Raw genomic sequence first — 22,149 nt, forward strand, 5'->3', positions numbered from 1 at the left:
CGGTCTACCCCCTTCTATAACCAACCCACATATTAGCTAGCCATTGGAGCTTTTTTTGCCCAGCTTGTCAGACCCCCAGGCCTGGACTACATGCATTCACAAGTGGGAGCTATGACTCACTAGAGGAGTTTCCCAAGTTCCTCCACTTGACCCATTCCAAGACCCAGTTCTCATACATGCCAGTGTGTGTTAGGCCAGTGTCCAGCAGAGTCTGGCCTTCCATTTGGCCTTATATGAGCTGGTGAATGTTGCAGCCTGGCCCACCCCACACCCTATTTAGGATGCACATTCGAGTGCTGCTGCCTTGATCAGCCCAGATTGTAATGTTCATTATGCTGCAATGAACATAGGGGTACACATTGCTTTTTCATGTAACAAGTCTTTTGGATATATTCCTAGAAATAGTATTGCTGGGTCATATGGTAGGTAGATTTTTCATTGTCTAAATATTCTCCATACTAATTTCCATAGTGGTTATAATAACCTGGATTCCTACCAGCAGTGGAGTAGGGTTCCTTTTTCCCCACAACCTCACCAGCAGGTGTTGTTGGTAGTTTTCTGTATGTTTCTTATTGGAGTTAAGTGGAACCTCAGTGTTGTCTTTATTTGAATTTCCCTTATTGCCATGGAGCTTGAGCGTTTTTTTCATATGCCTGTTAGCCATTTGGGCTTGTTCCTCTGAAAAGTGTCTACCTGTTTCCCTTGCCCATTTCTTGAATGGTTTACTTGTTTTGTTGCTATAGTTGTCCTGGAGTTCTTTGTACATTCTGGAAATTAGCCTCTTATCTCCTGTGTAATGTACAAAGATTTTCTCCCATTCTGTTGGTTGCTTTTTCACTTTGTTGATCGTTTCCTTTGCTGTTCAGAAGCTTCTTAGTTTAATGTAGTCTCATTTGTTTATTTTGGTCTTGACTTCCTTTGCTTTTGATGATTTTTCTAGGAAGTCAGTGCCTACACCTATATCTTGCAGAGTATTTCCAACTTTTTCTTCCAAAAGTTTGATGGTTTCTGGGTGTAGGTTTAGATCTTTTATCCATTTAGATTTGATCTTTGTGTATGGTGAAAGGTGCGGATCTTGCTTATTTCTTTTTTTATACAGAATTTTTATTTTTTATAATTTTTAAAAATTTTTTATTACACAGTCAGATATACAGAGAGGAGGAGACACAGAGAGGAAGATCTTCCGTCCAATGATTCATTCCCCAAGTGACTGCAGTGGCCAGTGCTGCGCCAATCCGAAGCCAGGAGTCCAGATCCTCTTCCAGGTCTCCCATGTGAGTGCATGGTCCCAAGGCTTTGGGCCGTCCTCAGCTGCTTTCCCAGGCCACAAGCAGGAAGCTGGATGGGAAGTGGAGCTGCTGGGATTAGAACCAGTGCCCATTTGGGATCCCGGCACTCACATGGAGACCCAGAAGAGGATCTGAACTCCTGGCTTTGGATTGGCACAGCACTGGCCACCGCAGTCACTTGGGGAGTGAATCATCGGACGGAAGATCTTCCTCTCTGTCTCTCCTCCTCTCTGTATATCTGACTTTGTAATAAAAAATATAATAAATCTTAAAAATAAATCCTATGCTTTCCAAAACCTCATATATTTATCATCTCATTTGGTTCACAGAATGCCACTATAAAGTAAACAAAGCAAATACAATGTTATCAGAGATTAAATCATAGTTCTCAACTCTTGATTACAAAACTAGGAAACACCCCTGGCTTTAATTTCCATTTTTAAAACAGATGTATTCATGTTTTAGAGCTACAGAGAAACATCTTCCCTCTGCTGGTGCACATCTACATGGCTATAACAGGAGGGCTGGTCCAGGCCGAATCCCGGATCTTCATCAGGGTCTCCCACTTGAATGGCAAGGGCCCAAGTACTTGGGCCATCTGCCACTGCTTTTTACAGGCCATTATCAGAGAGACAGATCAAAAGTTGAGCAGTAAAGACATAAATCGTTGCCATATAGGATGCTGATGTTGCAAGAAGTGGCTTTACCCACTACGCCACGTTGACCTTCATTTCCATTTTTGTCCTTTTGTTTTTCTGAAGAGCCAGTGCCAACATAAGACTATAGGTCCTTCTGTTGTATGGCCACACAAGTCCTCTTTCAAATGGCTTTAGGAGAGGGCATTAAGGAGTAGCAGAATAAGCTGCCACTTGGGACTCCACTTCCCACATAGGAGCTCCTGGGTGCTCCTCTTTTAATTCAGCTTCCTGCTAACTCATCTGAGAAGGCAGCCAAAGACAGCCCAATTGGTTAAGCTCCACACCCATATGAGAGACCAAGATGGGGCTCCTGGCTCTTGGACTCAGCCTGGTTCAGGCCCAGCTGTTATGGCCATGTGGGTAGCAAGCTAGCAAATGGAAGAGCTCTTCTCTCTCTGCCTCTCCCTTTCTATCATTCCATCCTTCACATAAATAAATAGAATTTTAAAAACAAACAAACAAAAAAGTCAGGTCTGGCGTGGTAGCCTAGTGGCTGAAGAGCTCACCTAGCACATGCTGGGATCCTATATGGGTACTGATTCTAACACCGGTGGCCCTGCTTCCAATCCAGTTCCCTGCTTGTGGCCTGGGAAAGCAGTCAAGAACGGCCCAAAGCCTTGGAACCCGGCATGGGAGACCCAGAAGCTCCTGGCTTCAGATCAGCTCAGCTCCAGTCATTGAGGCCACTTGGGGAGTGAATCAATGGATGGAAAATCTTCCTCTCTGTATATCTGACTTTCCAATAAAATAAATAAATAAATATATTTTTAAAAAGTCCCCACTCCTTTTTTTTTTAGTTCATTGTGAGACGACAACTTTAAAAACAAGTAAAAGAGGGCCCGGCGCGATGGCTCAATGGCTAGGGTCCTCGCCTTGCACGCCCGGGATCCCATATGGGCGCCAGTTCTAATCCCGGCAGCCCCGCTTCCCATCCAGCTCCCTGCCTGTGGCCTGGGAAAGCAGTGGAGGACGGCCCAAAGCTTTGGGACCCTGCAACCACGTGGGAGACCCGGAAGAGGCTCCTGGCTTCAGACTGGCACAGCACTGGCCGTTGCGGCCACTTGGGGAGTGAATCATCAGACGGAAGATCTTCCTCTCTTGCTCTCCTCCTCTCTGTATATCCGCCTTTCCAATAAAAATAAAATAAATCTTAAAAAAAAAAAAAAAAAAAAACAAGTACAAGAAAGAGCAGGGCCTGTAACTCTAGCCTGAGACAGGAACAGTGAAAGAATCAGGAAAAGGCATGTGCTCCTGGGTTTTATATTACCTTTGATAGAACTGGTCTAAATTTAAACCAAGGTGCTCAGACCTGCTTGGTTACCGCATGAACCACCCTGTATTTCCCTTCTGCTCTCTCTTAAACCCAGGTCTCAAACGTGGCTTCTGCTCCACTTTTCTAGTTCCTGCTTTTCAACATTAGGCAGTGATACAAGGTGTCTCATCTTTCCTCCTAGAAAGGACAGGAAGGACAGCACAGACACTGCCTACCTGGAGGCCTAGCGTCCAGTGCTAGAGGAGGGAGCAGAGTCAAGGCAGGAGGTAAGCATAAGACTCCAAGGCAGAGACCATTGGCTACTAGCTGGTCTCCTAGGAGTCAAGTCTCATCTAAAGTGTTAGATAAACACAGACAAACTGGAAAACCAGATAAGGCAAAACCCAGGAAGTCACACAACTCCCAGGATGAACCATTAGCAAGCAGTCAAGGTCATCAACATGAAGCAAGGAAGCGGCAGGTACAAAAAAGCACCAAAATACCTATACAGCTCAGAAATTTAAACTTTGAGTTTGGGGGCTGATGTGGTAACTCAGTCAGCTAATCCTCCATCTGCACTGCCAAAATTCTATATGAGTGCTGGTTCTAGACCTGTCTGCTTCACTTCCCAATGCGGCTCCGAGAAAGCGGCAAAAGATTGCCCAAGTGTCCTTGAACTCCTGTACTTACATAAGCGACTCAGATGAAGCCCCTGGCAACTCCCTGGATGTTGTAGTTATTTGGCAATTAACCAGTGGATGGAAGATCTCTCTCTTCCTCTCACAAATAAAATATAAACACAGCTTTTTAAAAATTGGGGGTTTTGGGCCCAGCGGCGTGGCCTAGCAGCTCAAGTCCTTGCCTTGAACACGCCGCCGGGCCCATATGGGTGCCGGTTCTAATTCCGGCAGCCCCACTTCCCTTCCAGCTCCCTGCTTGTGGCCTGGGAAAGCAGTCGAGGATGGCCCAAAGCCTTGGGACCCTGTACCCATGTGGGAGACCCAGAGGAGGTTCCTGGCTCCTGGCTTTGGATTGGCACAGCACCAGCTGTTGTGCTCACTTGGGGAGTGAATCATCAGATGGAAGATCTTCCTCTCTGTGTCTCCTCCTCTCTGTATATCTGACTGTGCAATAAATAAATAAAATCTTTAAAAAAAAATGGGGGCTTTGTGGTGAACCCTCTCCTTTAATCCCCTAGTTGAGGGCCCCAAACTTTCTTTTTTTTTTTAAGTTTTATTTTATTTTTATTACAAAGTCAGATATATAGAGAGGAGGAGAAATAGAGAGATCTTCCGTCTAATGATTCACCCCTCAAGTGAGCGCTATGGCCGGTGCTACGCCAATCTAAAGCCAGCAACCAGGAGCTTTCTCCAGGTCTCCCATCCAGGTGCAGGATCCCAAAGCTTTGGGCCGTCCTCAACTGCTTTCTCAGGCCACAAGCAGGGAGCTGGATGGGAAGTGGAGCTGCTGGGATTAGAACCAGCACACATATGGGATCCTGGCGCGTTCAAGGCGAGGACTTTAGCCAAAGTCAAGATCCAAAGTCCACATGGTCTTTGTGAGAAGGCCTCTCACTGCTAAACCTAGACAGACCATCAAATCTAATTTTGCTTTAGCCTCCACATTCCATTGACAATAAGCTGCACACTATTCCCCAAAGATACAATAGACTTGTTCTCACCTGCAAGAATTTCAAGTCCTAGTTCACTGTCACTTCTCCAGTTAAATCTAACCTAATCCTCTTCTCCCCTACCATGAGCTGGTTTCTCTTCCCTATTCCAAAAACATCCCAGCATAGTATTTATTGCCTTGATTTGTGTATATTCGCAGAGGCTGAGAGACCATCATGGAGAGGGACAGGTTCTGACTTCTCACAGCCCTTCATGCCCTTATGCAGTGCAGCAGTAAACAATCCAAAAACAAAAACAAGAGTAATGCCCTTGCTTGACAGACACAGAACACCCACTGAAAAATCCAGATGGTCTGATACTCAGACTTCATAGGGTTATTGACTCTGTTTCCTGTGACAATCCAGTTGGATGGCTCCTCAACTGCCTGGACTTTGAAACAGTGTGACACTGACAGACTTTTTGGACTGCCTTTAGGACATCTGAAGACTTTTAGGAATCCAACCTTCTATCTTTTACAACTGCCTTCCATGCCTCTCCTAGGCTAATGTTTTGATTCCCAAGGGCTTGAAGCTGAGCTGTGAGTCATCCCAGCCCACACCGCTTCTCTGCTGCAGGGCCCAGTGATATGGAAATGGATGCTCTGAGCAGACTCAGAACCCAAGGTCTTCCCTGCCCCTCACGGTGAAAGCAAGATGCTTCTGCCTATCTGAATCAACATGAAGGGACTCAGGGGCCACAGAGAATGGCTTGAGAAAAGCTGCAGCACCTGATAAAGGTCAAGGGTCACTACTTTGTTGCCCACCCCCACCTCAGATGTGTGGGGCCTCCCTAGGGACCTTCTACCTAAGCAGTGTTTCTACCTGTTTGCTGTCATTGACAGCTCTTTATTTTCCCAAATTCAAACCTCTCAAAAACACAAAACAAGCACACACACACAAAGAATTTCTGAGGGCCCCACCAGTACTGTAGACTCAATCCAGACACTGACCTTACAGTTCAATCTTATCCTCAATAAAGTCAACAAAGTTTAGGGAAAAATCTATCACTTTTCATTGTTAAGAGCTTCCCTGACACCTTCACTCGCTACTAGCTTACTATACACAGGTCTTTTGTTAGGAATTAGATCCAAATACTAACAGGTCTTTTGTTAGGAATTAGATCCAAATTGCAACCCCATCCTCCAACAAAGAAAACAGCTTATATACTCAAATTACTGCAATGTAAAGAATATTGTATTAGTGTCTGTGTCTCCTTCTGTCTGTGAATCTGACTTTCCAATAAAAATAAATAAATATATATAGATATTTTTTTTAAAAGAATATTGTATTAAGGGTGTACATTGTGTCACAACTTAAGCCACTACTTGCCATGCTAGGATCCCAAATCAGAGTGCTAGTTCAAGTTCTGCCTGGCTGCTCTGAGTCAGCTCCCTGCCAATGAGCCTGGAGATACAGAAGAAGATGGTCCAAGTGCGTGGGCCCCACTACCCATGTGGAAGACCCAGATGGAGTTCTGGGCTCCTGGCTTCAGTCTGGATCAGCTGCAGCCATTGTAGCTTTTTGGGGAGTGAACTAGTAGAAAGAAGATCTCCTTACCCCATCAATCTGCCTTTCTTTTTTTTTGTTTTTGTTTTTTAAGATTTATTTTGTTTTTATTAGAAAGTCAGATATATACAGAGAGGAGGAGAGACAGAGAGGAAGATCCTCTGTCCATTGATTCACTCCCCAAGTGAACACAACAGCTGGAGTTGAGCTGATCTGAAGCCAGGAGCCTCCTCCAGGTCTCCCACATGGGTGCAGGGTCCCAAGGCTTTGGACCATCCTCCACTGCTTTCCCAGGCCACAGGCAGAGCTGGATGGGAAGTGGGGCTGCTGGGATTAGAACTGGTACCCATATGGTATCTCGGCATGTGCAAGGTGAGGACTTTGCTAGGCCACCGCACTGGGCCCTCTGCCTTTCAAATAAATGTTTGTTTTTAAAATAATAACACCTTCTAGAAAAAGGTCATTGAGATGGAACTTGGGAATCTGCAAGTCAGTGAGACTGGAGGAACACTGTAGGGAGGTGGCATCTGAGCTGGGCTTTAGAAAATGAGTTAGGTGTTGCCATTCATGAACAGGTGAAATGCTCTGTACATAGAAGAGACATCAATAGCCCAGGAATAGAGGAGGATACATATCTACAGATGGAACCAAAAGCAGGCAAATCTACATTAAATCCATGAGTGTGAGCTGAAACAATACATTACACATGGGGCTGGCATGTGATGCAGCTGGTAAGGTCCTCCCAACAGCAGCATCCCACATGAGCTCTGCCTCAAGTGCCAGCAGCTCCATTTTTGATTCAGTTCCCTGCTTATATATAAAACTGGGAAAAGCAACAAAGGATGGCCCAAGTGCCTGGGCCCATGACACCCATGTGGGAGACCCAGACGGTGTTCTAGGCTCCTGGCTTCTGCCTGGCCCAGTCCAATGTACCCATTTGGATAATAAATTAGCAGATGAAAGATCTTTCTCACTCTCCCCATTCTCTGTAACCCTGCCTTTCAAATAAATAAACCTTAAAAACAAACAAACAAAAAAAAACACAATACATTGCACATCCCAAGACTCAAGGATACAGGCAACAGCACAAGGAAAAAGCTCTAAATAAACAGCACAAAATAAATCCAATTACTGTAGCAACACAATTCAGGCTACAAAGCACATTGCAATAGCAATCAGAATTGGACCAGAGCGCAAATGCCACTTTCACCATTAATTACTTGTGCAATATTTGGGCCTGGAGCAGTGGCCTAGTGGCTAAAGTCCTTGCCTTGAATGTGCCAGGATCCCATATGGGCACTGGTTCTAATCCCAGCAGCTCCACTTCCCATCCAGCTCCCTGCTTGTGGCCTGGGAAAGCAGTTGAGGACGGCCCAAAGCCTTGGGACTCTGCACCCACATGGGAGACCCAGAAGAGGATCTGGGCTCCTGGCTTTGGATTGGCACAGCACTGGCTGGCTGCTACAGTCAACTGGGGAGTGAATCATCAGACGGAAGATATTCCTCTCTGTCTCTCCTCCTCTTTGTATGTCTGACTTGGCAACAAAAATAATAAATAAATCTTTTAAAAATATTTGTGCAATATTTGATAAATTACGTAGCCAACATCTTAGTTCTCTCATCTGCAAGAATCCTATCTAATATTCTCTATGTAACAAACTGCCACAGCATCAGCAGGCTAATGACCATGAAGTCTCTGGCACCGGGTCAGGCGCGCAGTGTGTGTACTCATATCACATTCCTTGTACACACCTGAGATACTTGGATTATGAACAATCCAAAGACTTTATGGGATCCTACAGGGAAGAAGAGGCCAATGAGAAAGATTCTGAAGAGAAAAGAAGGTGGAAGAAGAGGCATAGACAGTCCAATGCTTTTAAGCTTGGGTTTCTGCTCCACAGCAGGTCATTTTAGGGGTGCTGGCAAATCTCTCCCTATCACACCGGCCATTGGTTGCTTCTGAAGAACGGTGTGTTCCAGCAGCAGCACCAGAGATGCAATGAACAGAACTGAACTGGTGGGTAGTGATGAGTAGGAGTTGAACAGCGAAGAGAGACAGAACCCTGGGCTCCTGCCCAGTCTGTGGGGGTATCAGGAATCAGCAGTGAGTAAAGATGGCTCAGGTGGGTAACATGGTGAAGACAAATGTGTTAATCCCAAAAGCTATCCTCTGCTAGGAAAGGCAAGCAGAAGCCCAAGATTTTCTTTTCAGTCTTCTACACCTGCTATTGTAACCTAACAAAGCTGACCTATTCCAAACCAGGAGATATCCACAGGAATCCACTCCGCTCCGAGAGCCTCCAGTCCGAGCGTTGACCCTCCAGGCCTACGCACAGCCAGGGCTCTGCAGTGAGATTTACCTTATGTTTGCTACTAATTAATTCATTCCAAAACATTCAAATAACTACTCATACAATTCAGGCTTCTGTTGACATGCAACACCAACATGGCCTACTGGCACCAATTCAAGCTCCAACTGCTTCATTTCTCAACCTGCTCCTTACTAGTGCTGCTGGGAAAGCAGCAGAAGATGCCCCAAGTGCTTGGGCCCCTGGATCCACATGGAAGACCAGAGGAAGCCATGCTCCTGGCTTCAGCCTGGCACAACCCTAGCTGTTGTGGCCACCTGGAAAGTGAACCAGTTGATGGAAAATCTCTCTCTCTTTCTCTCTCCTCTCCCCCTAGCCCCGTAACTCTGCCTTTCAAATAAAACAAATTAAAACAAAATAAATAAACCTTAGAAGAAAAAAAGGATCTTTAAAAGAACAAGAACAAAAACAAATAAAAAGATGGGTTTCTGGAGAGGCAGCTGTCAACTGAGTCGCTTATTCCTCCATTTCTCAACTTGTTTCACTAGTCACTATATCTGCCAAATGGAGAAACACGAGTTTATGGGAAGACGTAAGGGGGTGATACACATGCCTAGCATAAGGTGCTCAAGGAATGCAAATTACGGGGCAGCCATATAGCCTAGTGGTTAGCACACCCACCTCCCACATCAGAACCCTGGGATGTTCCTATTCTGGCTCCAGCTGCCAGCTCCAGTTGTCTAACAAGCACCCTAGGAAGCAGGAAGCATGGCTCAAATGGATTCCCCACCATCCACAGGGGAAATCTGCTTTAAGTTCCTCTCTCTTGGGCTCACCACTCCTCAAACTCATCAACGCAGGCAACTAGGGAGTGAAGCAGGACATGAAGCGTTCTCTGGTTCTCATTTTAAAATATAAATTATTATAAGATTATACCTTATGCGGGATACCTTTTACTTGTTCCTTCAGATATATTCTTCATCCTGTTCCATCCTGTGATATACTTTCAAACTGACTCATCAAGCCTCCTTTTAACTAAGTAAAAAATTAAAAACCACAAGACATCCAATATCTTGGGTCCCTGCCACCTATAGAGGACAGCAGGATTGAATTCCAGGTTCCTTGCTTCAACCTGGTCCACTGGTTATTGCAGAAGTTTGGGGAGTGAATTAGCAGATCTCTGTGTCTCTTTCAAGTAAATTCCAATTAAAAAAAAAAAATTAAATGCTCCCACGCCCCTTTCCCTTAGGTTTGAGCCATGGGAAGCCATGGCAGACAGTAGAAGGAAACAATAGGAACATGGCTTTTATTCCTCCTTTGCTCCCTTCCTGAGCCCTGTGGCCCGAAGTTCCAGGTGTACACGGTTCTAAGGTCCTAATACTACTAGTAGTCCTAATACTACTAAGGTCCTAATTCTAATACTAGTAGAATACTGTACTACCCATAGTTATTTTTCTGCAGCCTGCTTCGAATTGCCCAATTTAAATAGGCTTTCTTCTGCTACACTCTAATATTCATGATGTAGGCAGCGGAAATCAAGTCTGGGAAGCAGGGGCCTTGCATGCAGGTCTCATCTCTGCTACCAGCTCCCTGGGTAACTGCAAACTAGCCTCTTTCCTTTATCTAAGCATTAGGTTCTGCACCTGTGGTAGGTTCAACTCTATGGTTCTTTCATGCTATAATTTCCTGCCATTTCTTGGGGTTCTGCCAAATGAAATCCAGGAACGTGAACAACAAAGGGGAATAAAGCTCCCCAGTAACAAGGGCAAGGATGGGCAGCTTAGCCAGCTAAGCAGTATCTGCTCATTCTTACCTAGGACCTTCCTTTTCCTTTCAGGATTCCAGATGCCTAAATGATCTCCACTCCAAACAAATGGCCAAGAAAGTCTTGGAAATCATCCCTTTCCATTCCAGTCATCAACTGACCACTCAAGCTTGAGGCTCCTTGGAATCTAGCTTACACAGGGGTCAAGGAAAACTTCAGTTATACTGACATTGATAATTCCAGCAGGGAAGGGCTGCTGCCTTGGGCAGAGCCACCTAAACCAACATCCTGTCAGAGATCTCTGGATTGAGATGCCTGTCACTAGACAGAGGCTAATGACCTGACAAATGTGAGGATTCTGCCTGCTTTTCCAGCTCCTGAAGTGAGTGAATCAGGGTACCTCAGGAAGCCCAGAGCCACTGGGATCAAATGTCACCCGCATCCACACACTTTGACGTGTTTCCCCTCCTCTTCCCGCCCCCTCCCCCCAGGCAAGAGCAGAGGGCAGGGGCTGCTGCTCAAACGGGATGGCCTGGATTCCAATCTCCAGTTTCCAACGGGTAAAAAACTCTCAGATCCTGTTTTACCTGGGGACTGGCCTCGGGTGAAAACCTCACTTTAACAATAGCAAGCACCAATTTGGTATCCTCTCCACATTTCTCTGAACAAGTCCAAAACCTTTGCCAGTGCCAAATCTATGACTTCCAGGTTTCATGTTCGAAGCCCACACGTCCGAGTCCCAGCGTGTGGTGGCCGCACCGCGTCGGCCTTCAGGGCGCACCCTCGTCCCTGGGACAACGCCCAGCCCCGGGTGAAGAACTGAGGGAGCCGTAGTTTACCGGCCGTCCGATTGAGGGTGGCAACCGGCGTTAGGAGCCAGTCGGCGTGAGGAGACAGCCGGTGTGAAGAGCCGGTGTGACGAGGCTGCACTCCATCAAGAGCGGCGCCTCGGTTTGAGGGAACAGAGCCGGAGCTCGCGCCCGGTTCGGTCAGGGACCCAAGGCTGAGGCAGGGAACGAGGCGGGGGTGGCGCTCGACCCTGACCCCGTTCAGCAGGCAACGCGGAGTCACCGCCGTCTCCAAGTCTGCTTCGAGAAACGCTCGGCTTTCAGGAAGCGCGGCGCCCGCACTTCTCGGTCTGCGCCTGCGCGGACCCTGGCGCGGGAATGCGCCCGAACCTGTGGCCCGGGAAAGGGCGGGACCGAGGGCGCAGTGACGCGCATGCGTGGGAGGAGCCGCCGCGAGAACTGGAGTGCCGCATCTCTCCATTGCCCTTTCTGCCAGCCTTGTCAGAGAGGAGACGCAGATTGAGTCGCCGTGGTCTAGGTTGGGGTCAGGGCCCACCAGCGGATCCCAAGCAGGGCCAGGCTGATGACCTGGGCTTCTCTCGCCAATGTCCCCCTCCAGCAGGCCCCGAAAGCAATGGGCCCCAGGGTACCAAGCCCTGTGCATCCACTGGCTGCATCTGCGACTTTATTGCCCTCACTGCTCAGAAACTTGTAGGGCCTCCAGCCCACACTCCCCAGGTCTTCAACTGAAGTCCCGGTTTCCCCTAACCTACCTCCTCTTCCTTGACCACTCTTACCCATCCACTCCAAATCCCATCACTGTGTCTGGCTGAGGCTTCCCTCTCTGAGTTGGGGTCTTGTTCTTCCCCTAAATTCATCCTGCTCATCTCTGATTTGGCAAAGCTGTCTGTCTCCAAGTGCCGCTGGAATTCCACTCCCTCCCGAAGCTCAGGGACACCTTGTATGGCTCAATTCTCAGAAGAATCCTGATGGCATGGGAAGCGATTTGCCTCAAGGGCAGTTGTGGGTTTAAATAAATTTAATAGTTTCTATGCATTCGTCAGACTGTTCAGATACCTTCATTTGCAATTGAGAAGTGAAATTTTCAGACCAAGTACCTTGAAGTTTGATTTGGAAAGTGGAGTTACTTCATCCAGGTGGACTTGTCCTTTTCACTCAACTTCTGTGGCTTGTATCCCTCCACAGATGGCTACTTCTACAGGGGAAAGGCCATACATTTTATTTTAAAGATTTATTTTTTATTATTATTATTTTTTATTGCAAAGGCGGATATACAGAGAGGAGAGACAGAAAGGAAGATCTTCCATCCGATGATTCACTCCCCAAGTGAGCCCAACGACCGACACTATGCCGATCCGAAGCCAGGAGCTTCTTATGCTGATCCGAAGCCAGGAGCTTCTTCCAGGTCTCCCACGCGGGTGCAGGGTCCCAAAGCTTTGGGCCGTCCTCGACTGCCTTCCCAGGCCACAGGCAGGGAGCTGGAAGGGAAGCAGGGCTGCCGGGATAGAACCGGCACCCATATGGGATTCCGGGCATGCAAGGCGAGGACCTTAACCACTTGCGCCACCGCGCCGGGCCCAAGGCCATACTTTGATATGCAAGATTTCCAAATCTTTCAAAATTGTAGTGGAGAAAACTAGAAAATTCTGAGGAAAATGGAAATACAACCAACAAATACTTTTGTAATCTTCACAAATACATAATCACTTCTTTTAGTGTGTCAGAACATATTAACTATCACTTAGTTGTGCACAGATTAACACAATGTGATAGAAATAGAAATAATATTGAGATTTTTAAAATTTGCTTTGTCACTTTTTAGAGTCACTTTAGGCAGAACTCCGCAGATGTTTCTGGAGATGGGTATGTGATTTGGATCTAAGGATATTAACTAGCTGTTCCATCTGTTTGACAAGATCATGGTAAAGAGCAAATGTGAAATGGAGTGTTTTCTCATTTAAGTATTTTTGCTAGAAAACAATCCTCAATGTTCCAGTAAAAATTACTTTCAAATGCTTAAAATTTTGTTAATAACAAGCTTTGAGGTGTTGACTGATCACTTTTTAAAAACCAAGCAATTCTGAATGGTTAAGTCCTCGCCTTGCAATCCCACACTTGAAAGCAGTCGAGGACGAAAGCTTTGGGAGCTGGGAGAAATCATCGGCATAGCATCGACCGTTGCGGCTCACTATGACCTTGTCATAGCCAAGCAATTCTGAATCTGTTCCACCTTGTGAAAGGAGGGAATAGCTGAAAATCAGTGTCACCTCATATGACCTTGTCAAGTAGCACAGCGTGGCCTGTAGGGGGAGCCATGCATCGCACAGAATTCAGACCCTCCCATTGACACTTATTAACTCAACTCTTCTGTCAGCGTCCGTAAAATATGAGTCATGTGGTTCGGTGTGCTGAGCCACTTGTGATGTCAGCATCCCACATCAGAGTGCTTCTACTTCTGATGCCACTTCCAATGCACCGGGGAGGCAGCAGATGATGGCCCAAGTACTTGGGCTCCTGCCACCCATGTGGAAGACCAGGATGGAGTTCCTGGACTGCTGACCTTGGCCTGGACCAGCCTCAGTGGTTGCAGCCATGTGGGAAAGTGAACCATCACACAGATCTCTGTCTCCCTCTCTATGTAACTTCACCTTAAAAAATATATGTCTTTTAATAAAAAAAAAAAAAAAAAACCTAAGGTGTCTCTGGATTGGGAGAAGCTTGAGTTAACATCACAAACATGGAATGAGCATGAAACGCTGCCAGTACGATGAATTGTCCATGGCTTTCCTGAGGTGGGAGACCCCTGCAGTGCCCAGGGCTAAGGAAATGTCCTCCGGAGTCTACCATGTTCTGGGTCTCCCTCTGTATTGGCTGACCAGGTGCATGCCACACATACATCTCTCTGTGCACAAACCCCCATCCTGTACAATCCACATTCTCATATTGATACAATTATTCCATCACAGCCCCAATACACCCATGCCCCCAGATCCCTCCACAATACAACAAAACAAAAACCCCTTCACTCCCACCAAAACCCTCTTAACCAGATAGCATAGAGTAGACAGCTCCTGAGTGTTAGCAGCCACTGCACTAATGGGCTTGGGTATCATTTGGCCACAAAAATGCCGGCAGGTTTCCTCACGCGCAGACTTCATATACATGTTTTTGCACACCTTTTATCTATGTGACCGATGGCACACTCACAAGTGAATACACTTCATGCAGGGGGTCACTGTGTTTAGAATGGCTGCTGACTTTGCTTCTCTACTTTGTTTCTCCATCATCTCAATTAGTATAAAGCTTGTGAGATAGTACAACTTATATTACTTATACTTAGCTTCAAAACAGACCTAATCTACTTTCCCTCTTTCAGAGGAATTTTCTGTATTTTTCCCAGAAATTCTAGGAGGGCAGCAGAGGTAATGGAGTGAGCAGCAGTGGCCTTAGGTCAGGTTCTTAACTATTGAAGACCATGGACTGTAGACTACCAACCAGGATGTGGGCCAGGGTAGCTCTCCCTTCCTTGCCAGCCCCTAGGCCACCTGGGCTGCCAGGGGATGGGGGGAGAGGAGAAACGCAAGACATGGGATGCGGCATTCTCTCTGACGCCACTGCCCACTGACGGCCTGTGTAGTCAGGTCCAGTGCTTCCATTTTAGTTATTCCCAACCTCCTACTTCCTCCTCAGGGGCTAGCTTTGTTTCTTCCTTGCAAAATATGCTCTCAAGCAAGGATATAGGATCTCTGAGGTTCCAAGAGGTAAACTCTTCAGAGTGAGGAAGTTGCTCTTGAAGGCCACAGGCCACAGGAGGGGCCCCAGCTCAGGAGGTTACCCTGACCCTTCCGGCTTCTTCTAGCAGAGCCATCAAGTGTGCGTCACACGGGTGCATGGGTGAGTGTGACCCCAATGGGGTGTCTGCCTGGCCACTGGAGCCCCATGGGTGCCGAGAGCTCAGAGAAGAGAGGTCCTTTATGGTTCAGATCATAAAACAGTAGGCCTTGGCTTTAGGGCCTTGACTGTCCCCTGAGGGGCAGCAAGCAGGAGGAAACCACCCACAGGGTGGGCAGGTCCTAAGTTCTCAGCCTGTCCTCAAGAAACCTACAAAGCAGTCCTTCCACCAGCATGAAGAGCAACAAAGAGTCACCCTGCTGGAGGGCGCCAAAGAGCACAGGCGTTGGAGAGAAGCTGGAACTTTTTATTCTAGAGACTCTAGGAGCACAGGAGCAGAATTGCATGGAGAAGCTTTAGCTGTTGTCCAGGTACAACCCTTCCATAAAGTCCTTCTTCCTGGGGCTATTTCTGGGTCAGAATCCTCCCCATGCCGCCCCAGTTTCCAGCCCTAGACTTACAGCCCACCTCCACAGCACACAGCAAAACCAGACTCCTACTACCTGTGCCGAATGACTGACAAGCCTCGGGCCAGCAAGTCAGGGTGTGAAAAGAGGAACAGAACTGAGACAGTACAAGAAAAACTAAGAAAGAATCGTACCAGGGCAGGCTGGGGTTGGAGGAGAAGGCCACTGACAATACAGTTCCCCACCCCCTGGCAATGTCTGTACTTACCAGTTTGTCAGCTTTGTCCCACATGCTTTCCCCAAAGCAGTGATGACACCAACAGCTACAATGAGGCTCCTTGCAGTTCCACATTTTTATTTCCCTGGCTGCACAGAGAAAAATAAAACTTGCCTGATGTGGAGAAGGTGGGAGGGGCAGACTCCTAGGGGGGGAAATGAGGGACAAATAGACAAAAGCTTTTTTTGTTTGTTTTTTAATGAGAAGAAATGTCCAAGACAGATTCCAGCTCCCCGGTTATCAGGCTCCTTGGATGCTCCGTTTGGAACTTGATCTTTTTTTCTTTTTCTCTTCCCTGGTTGACTTGCTCCTAGGAAACAGCGTCCTGGAGACTAGGAGCCTCTGGTTTTCCCAGGGGGTTCCAGGGTGTCCACAAAACCAGAAGTGGCAGCCTCTCTTGCAGTATGCATCAGACCATTCATGATTCTGAGAACAGGAATACCTAAGTCGTGGCTCTGGGTGGCCCTCACCCAACTGCCTTAACTCATGCTGCCCAATCCACGTTGCACCTCTTGCCTCTCGCAGTGCCTTCCCTCTAACTTTCCCTCTGGTCCAGAATGACCTCCTGGTGCTGGTGGGTCCTGCCACCTGCCTCACGGTGAAGGGCCCAGGACAGCTTGCTCCCAAGGGGAGCTGCTGGCCATTGCCAAAAGCAGCCCCTCCAGGCAGCCGTGGATCATCTAGACTCCAACCCCCATGCACCTTCCACCAAGAGGCTGCTGCTTCTCCCAGTCCCATTCTCTGCCCACTCAGAAGATTCACCTGGGATCCCCAGTCTCAGGTGATGCATTCATGGGCATGCCCAGTGGGTGTCTGAAGGACCTGGCTTGCTGTGGTGTTTGTGGGCATGTGCACCAAGCAGACAGGGATCCCTGGCTGTCCCCAGCTCCATGTGGCTGGTGCTAGTTCTGCATCTCCTAGGAAATTCCTCTGAGTTTTAAGTTTTGGTGCATCAGGGAATGGAGAAGAAAGGAAGGGAAAAGCCATGTTACCATGGAAACTGAGGAGGAACAACACCTCTGCCTCTGTCGGATATTCCCACAGAGGAGCTGTAGAGATGGCCTCTTCTTCTAGTCAGGAGATGCTGGCTGCCCAGACACATCCCCTGGGCCAAGGAGAGGGTCTCCGCTGTCTGCTCTGAAACCCAATGCCTTGGGATCTGAGATTTCCAGGACATGCATTAGACAAAGACACACTGCAAACCACTTAACCCTCTGAGCCCTTCTGCTACCCTCGATCCAGTAACCTCTGAGGAAAAAGTTACCTGAGTCCACCAACCACTTGCCCTCTGGCTGGAGCCAAAAGGGAGTGGACTCCTCCAAAGGGCTTAGACAGTGAAGTCAGAGAAAGCCCTGGGGGAGGCAGATCCTTACTCTAACCTGGAACCTTTGTCCTCATTTGGCACTTTGGTGCCACAAGTAACTCTCCTTGGGGAACTAGGAATAGGACCTGGGGGACAGGCTCAAAACCCAACTGGATTCAGACCCTCAAGACTGACCACTGTTCAAAGTCAGTGCTCAGGAGGGAGCTAAGGGCTGGGAACAAACAGAAGGCTGGGTGTGTGGAAGGAAGCCAACAAAGACCTGAGAATCGGCTATCAATCAGGTCTTTACTATCTGCCCAGTTACAGGGAAAGGAATTTCAGCTGCATTTAGCTTTTTGACCCTCAGTGATTTAGAAATGTCCACTAGAATTTAGCTGCTCTCTGTCCCTCCAAGATAGGACCCAGGACAAGCAAGGGGAGCAACAAGACAAGCACACTATTATTCACAGTTTCCACTCTCCTCCCCAAACCTCCCCCCAGACTCCCAAAACCCCATCACTGGCCTCAAGGAACTCCCACACCTCCAATGCACAATGACTCTCACAGTGTGGCTCAAAGGGTTAAAAAAAAAAAAAAAAAAAAAAGGACTTCTCAGACAGGACACAAGCTCATTCACCAACAGGAACCGAGAACAGCTACACCACAGCCTAGTGCTTCTTGTAGCGGTTCTTGGGGGTTTCGCCACACCCTGTTTTGTCACAGTTGAGAGCACCTGGATTCTTCCCAAGCCCCAGGCTCCCCAGGAGGCTGGGCAGCTCCTGAGTAATGGCCCGCTCAATCTTCTCCAGAAAGCAACCTCCCATGTAGGAGCACTGCTGGGAGAGGAGTTTGAAGCTGGAAATGGGATTGATACCAAAGAAGTCCTTATAGGCCTCGCGGTTGGGAAGGTCAAATTTGCTGACGTTGGTCTTTGCCAGGATAGTCTTGAAGATGTAGAATTTATCAGGATCTTCCACAATGTCCTTAAAGACTAGTTCTCCATCGCTGAAGAAGGTCATTTTGTCCTTGTAAGTCTGCAGGTAGCGGTCGACCAGGAGGGCGTGAATACGCACCCGGATGGCGTGCTGGCGGATGAAGGCAATCTTGTTCTCCAACCTGTTCTCGATCACCTGGTTCAGGTCTTCCAGGAGGGAGATCTCTTCTTTGAGAAACAGTTCACGATGAGTATTGGGCTTATAGTCCTGTGGCCAGAAGGAGCTGACGTAAACCCTCGGGGGCTCCGTGACGTTGATGAGAGGGGCCAAGCTCCAGAAGAGGGCTCCATAAACCCGCATAAGCATTTGCGTGGCCAGGTTGTCGGCCTTGTTCAGGATGATCCTTATCTGGGATTCACGCCCCTTCAGCTGGCGGAAGAGGGTCTCCAGCTCCAGGCCCACATCCAGCTTGGTGGGGTCAAAGACAACAAAGATAAGGTCGGCTCTGTCGATGAACCACTGGCACACATCGTTGAAGGGATAACCTTTGGGGGACAAAAGGGAAAAGTCAAGCTGAGCAGGCTTCACTCAGAGACCCTTACACCTCCTGTCAGAGTCAAACCACTCCCTGGGTGGGACAAAGTAATCACATCATTAAAGAATCAATTGCTGATCTCCTGCCTCTTGCCAACCTTTAATCAAAAAATTGCTTTAATCTGTAAGACTCCAGAGATGCAAAATACTTGTTCAAAATGGAGATTTTCCTCCTGTGTAAAAAATAAATAAATAAATACTCAAAGAGATCTGGGACAACAGCAACAATACTAAAGGTCAAAAATTAGGGAGTTGGAAGAACACAAAAGAGGAAAGAAAGAGGGGTGGGAAACTGGGAGTCTAGAGGCAGCACTTTGGAACAGCGAGTTAACAGCCAGCTCAGGACCAACTGCTGTACTTCCAATCCAGCTTGCTGCTGATGCTCCTGGGAAGGTGGCAGAGGATGGCCCAAGTGCTTAGACCCCTGTATGAGACCAGGATGGGGCTTTTGCCCAACCCAGCTCTGGCCATTGCAGCCAGCTGGGGAATGAACCAGTGGATGAAAGAGCTCTATCTCTCCCTCTCTGCAACTCTTTCATGTTAAATAAATTAATCTTAAAATAAAACTTCAAGGTAAAAAAGGGAGTGGGTTCCCATGTTGTGAAAAATGGAATAAGAACCAGTTTTCTGAGTATTAAATGTTCCTAAACTCTAGCTTTTTAGATACCAAATGACAAGAACAAGGGCCTAAATTGAAATAAATATTGCTATGATGCCAACCATTTAGGAAAGCACCCAACTGAAACTGCCAGTCACAGAGCAGAAGTTCATTGTATCTGAATTCTTTTAATTTCTTTTCCTCTTCTTATTTACAAGGTGAGAAGGAATACTTGTCATGAAAACACTGAATTTATTTTTTCATAACAACTGATGCCTAAAATTATTCAATTCATAATGGAGATATGATGAAGTTCACTCACTATTATAATGCAGTAATGATTAATGATTAACAATAATGGCTAATAATGATTAACAACAATTGTCATTAATAAAAATTGAGTCTAATTACAACCAAAATGGGATTATCACGAGGACCAGGCCATCTGGTCAAATATGGCTATATGTGCCACGCGCAGGACACAGACAACCTTGATCTTGGTAGCTTTCCATGGCCCATGTCAGAGCTTCCTGCCTTTCAGACCCAAAGTGGCCTCCCCTGCCACCTGCAGGCAAAAAGCAGGCCTGGTCAACCGCCAAGACAAACCCACTGTGGGAAGTGGGAAGGTGAGACACTTCAAACCTGGGGCACCACAGTGCAGGTAGAGGCCGCATGTCCTGGTCTTGGACAACATCAGTCATTTTCTCTCCCTTGTCTGCCTGTTACTCAACATTAAAAATAGTTTCCTAATGCAGAGTTCAGGCTGTCCAGAGATGAGGGCTAAATTACCTCTTTCTTGCTGCTTGCGGTTCTCAATGATGCCTGGTGTGTCCACAAAAGTGACCCGCTCCAGAAGTTTGTGGGGAACCTCGATGCCGATGAGCTTCTCCAGGAAATTCTGGCCAAACTTCTCAAGGGGTGAGAAGGAGCGGGCACTATCTGCAGCCATGACAATGCCCTCTATGGTCTTCAACTTGGGCCCGTGCATGAGGACCGTGAACTCTGAGGTGGTGGGCTCGGCACCTGCTCATAGGTGAGAAGCATGGGAACATGGTGACTTCTAGGGACAGACCCACTGCAGCCAGTGTAGGTGAGCAGGGGTCTCAGTGAAGATTTTGCCAAAGAGGATATGTTTGCTTAAGCAGTTTATTACTAATTGTGGTCAAATGCATGGACACACAAAATTTGAGATTTCAGCCATTTTTTAGTGTACAATGGTTCTGGGGGATTAAATGTGTTCACTCTGTTGCATAGCCATCACTACTGTCCAGCCTCAGAACTTTTTCATCTTCCTGAAATGAGATTCTATCCTCAATAAATACAGCTCCCTAACTATCACCCCATCCCATTACCCCTCCCTCGCCACCACCCCAGCAGGCAAAGTTCCACTTTCTGTCTCCATAAATTTCCCATCTAGGTATCTCGTATGAGCAGAATACAGCCCTTGTTTTCTGCATCCGGCTTGTTTCACCCAGCTCAGTGACTTCAAGGCAGCGTGGGCCTGACATACCCTGATAGCCATGGCCCTTCCTTTCTAGGGCTGACACTTCATTACACAGGGGGGTCCAAATCTGGGTCAACTATCCCTCCACTGCTGGGCATTCAGGCTGTTTCTACTTTTTCTGACTGTTGTAAATAATGCCAGTTTCTTTTTACAACCACACTGAAGACATTTAGAAATACTTTCACTTTTCATAGCACTTTTATAAAATCCAAATACCAACAATCTCTCTCTTTCTCTCCCTCCCTCTCTCTGTCTCTCACACACACACATTACCTGTATAGAGCTGGTAGCGTGTATCTTCCAACCCAAGGAGGTAGTTTATCATGGTGGATTTACCAACACTCCACGGTCCCAGGAATAGCACCATAGGCTTGGAAGTAATTTCCCCATCTGTAAGTAACAGGAATTAGAAACACAAGTGAACTAACTAACAAAGGGCTGTTCCTGTAGGAGGGCCACTGCTCTCTGAAGCATTCTGCATGTCCGGCCCTCGTCCAGTTAGGCAGATCAGACAGGTGTAGAGCACTCGGTGACACTTTTGCTACATGTTAAATGCAATTAATTGCTCCATTAAGAGAATGGATATGAGGCCAGGAGTTAAGATGCCACATGGGATCTGTATCCCGTATCTGTTTCCAGCTCCACCTATGATCCCAACTTCCTTCCGGTTGCACCCTGAAGAGCAGGAGGTGACAGCTCCATGGGTGGGTCCCTGCCACTGACAGGGGAGCAGGGGACTCCAATTCATTCACTGTCACGGGCATCTCGAAAATGAACCAGTAGATGGATGATTCATTCTCTCATCCTCTCTCTCTCTCTCTCTCTCTCTCTCTCCCTCTCTCCCTCCCTCCCTCTCTCCCTGTGTCCCTACCTCTTTCTCTGCCTTTCAAATAAACAATGAAAGTAAATAAACAAAAATTAATGCAACAAATGACAGAAGCAGTTATTTTGTCCTTTCTCACATCTGTGGCACAGCTGCTGGCACCAGGAGGATCTAGGTGAATTCACTGTGCAATGTTCCTGGCTCCTGGCTTCTACCTGGCCCAGCCCCAACTATTCTGGTCTTTTAGGGAATGAACCAAAGATGCAAGATCTTTTTATGTCTCTCTTCTCTTCCTGTGGCACTCTGATTAAAAAAAAATATATATATATATATATATCTTCTTGGGCCCAGCGCCGTGGCCTAGCAGCTGAAGTCCTCACCTTGAATATGCCAGGATCCCATAAGGGCGCCGGTTCTTATCCCAGCAGCCCCACTTCCCATCCAGCTCCCTGCTGGTGGCCTGGGAAAGCAGTCGAGGATGGCTCAAAGCCTTGGGACCCTGCACCCGCGTGAGAGACCC

At 47.4% G+C, this 22,149-nt stretch overlaps 1 protein-coding gene across 1 annotated transcript in view; it reads right to left on the bottom strand.

Annotated features, from left to right (window-relative positions):
* Positions 1 to 17,843: 17,843 nt before the first annotated feature.
* The window catches only part of LOC121167912 (sarcalumenin), a 33,758-nt gene continuing 29,452 nt past the window's right edge, over positions 17,844 to 22,149 (bottom strand). The window contains exons 4-6 of the mRNA XM_040997625.1: positions 21,080 to 21,196; positions 20,092 to 20,325; positions 17,844 to 18,655 (exon numbers count right to left, since the gene is read on the bottom strand). Coding sequence (XP_040853559.1) covers positions 17,844 to 18,655; positions 20,092 to 20,325; positions 21,080 to 21,196 — 1,163 coding nt within the window. The remainder of the gene's footprint in view (positions 18,656 to 20,091; positions 20,326 to 21,079; positions 21,197 to 22,149) is intronic.

This window comes from Ochotona curzoniae, unplaced genomic scaffold (assembly GCF_017591425.1).
Source record: "Ochotona curzoniae isolate NIBS_2020 unplaced genomic scaffold, NIBS_Ocur_1.0 patch433, whole genome shotgun sequence".
NCBI lineage: Eukaryota > Metazoa > Chordata > Mammalia > Lagomorpha > Ochotonidae > Ochotona > Ochotona curzoniae.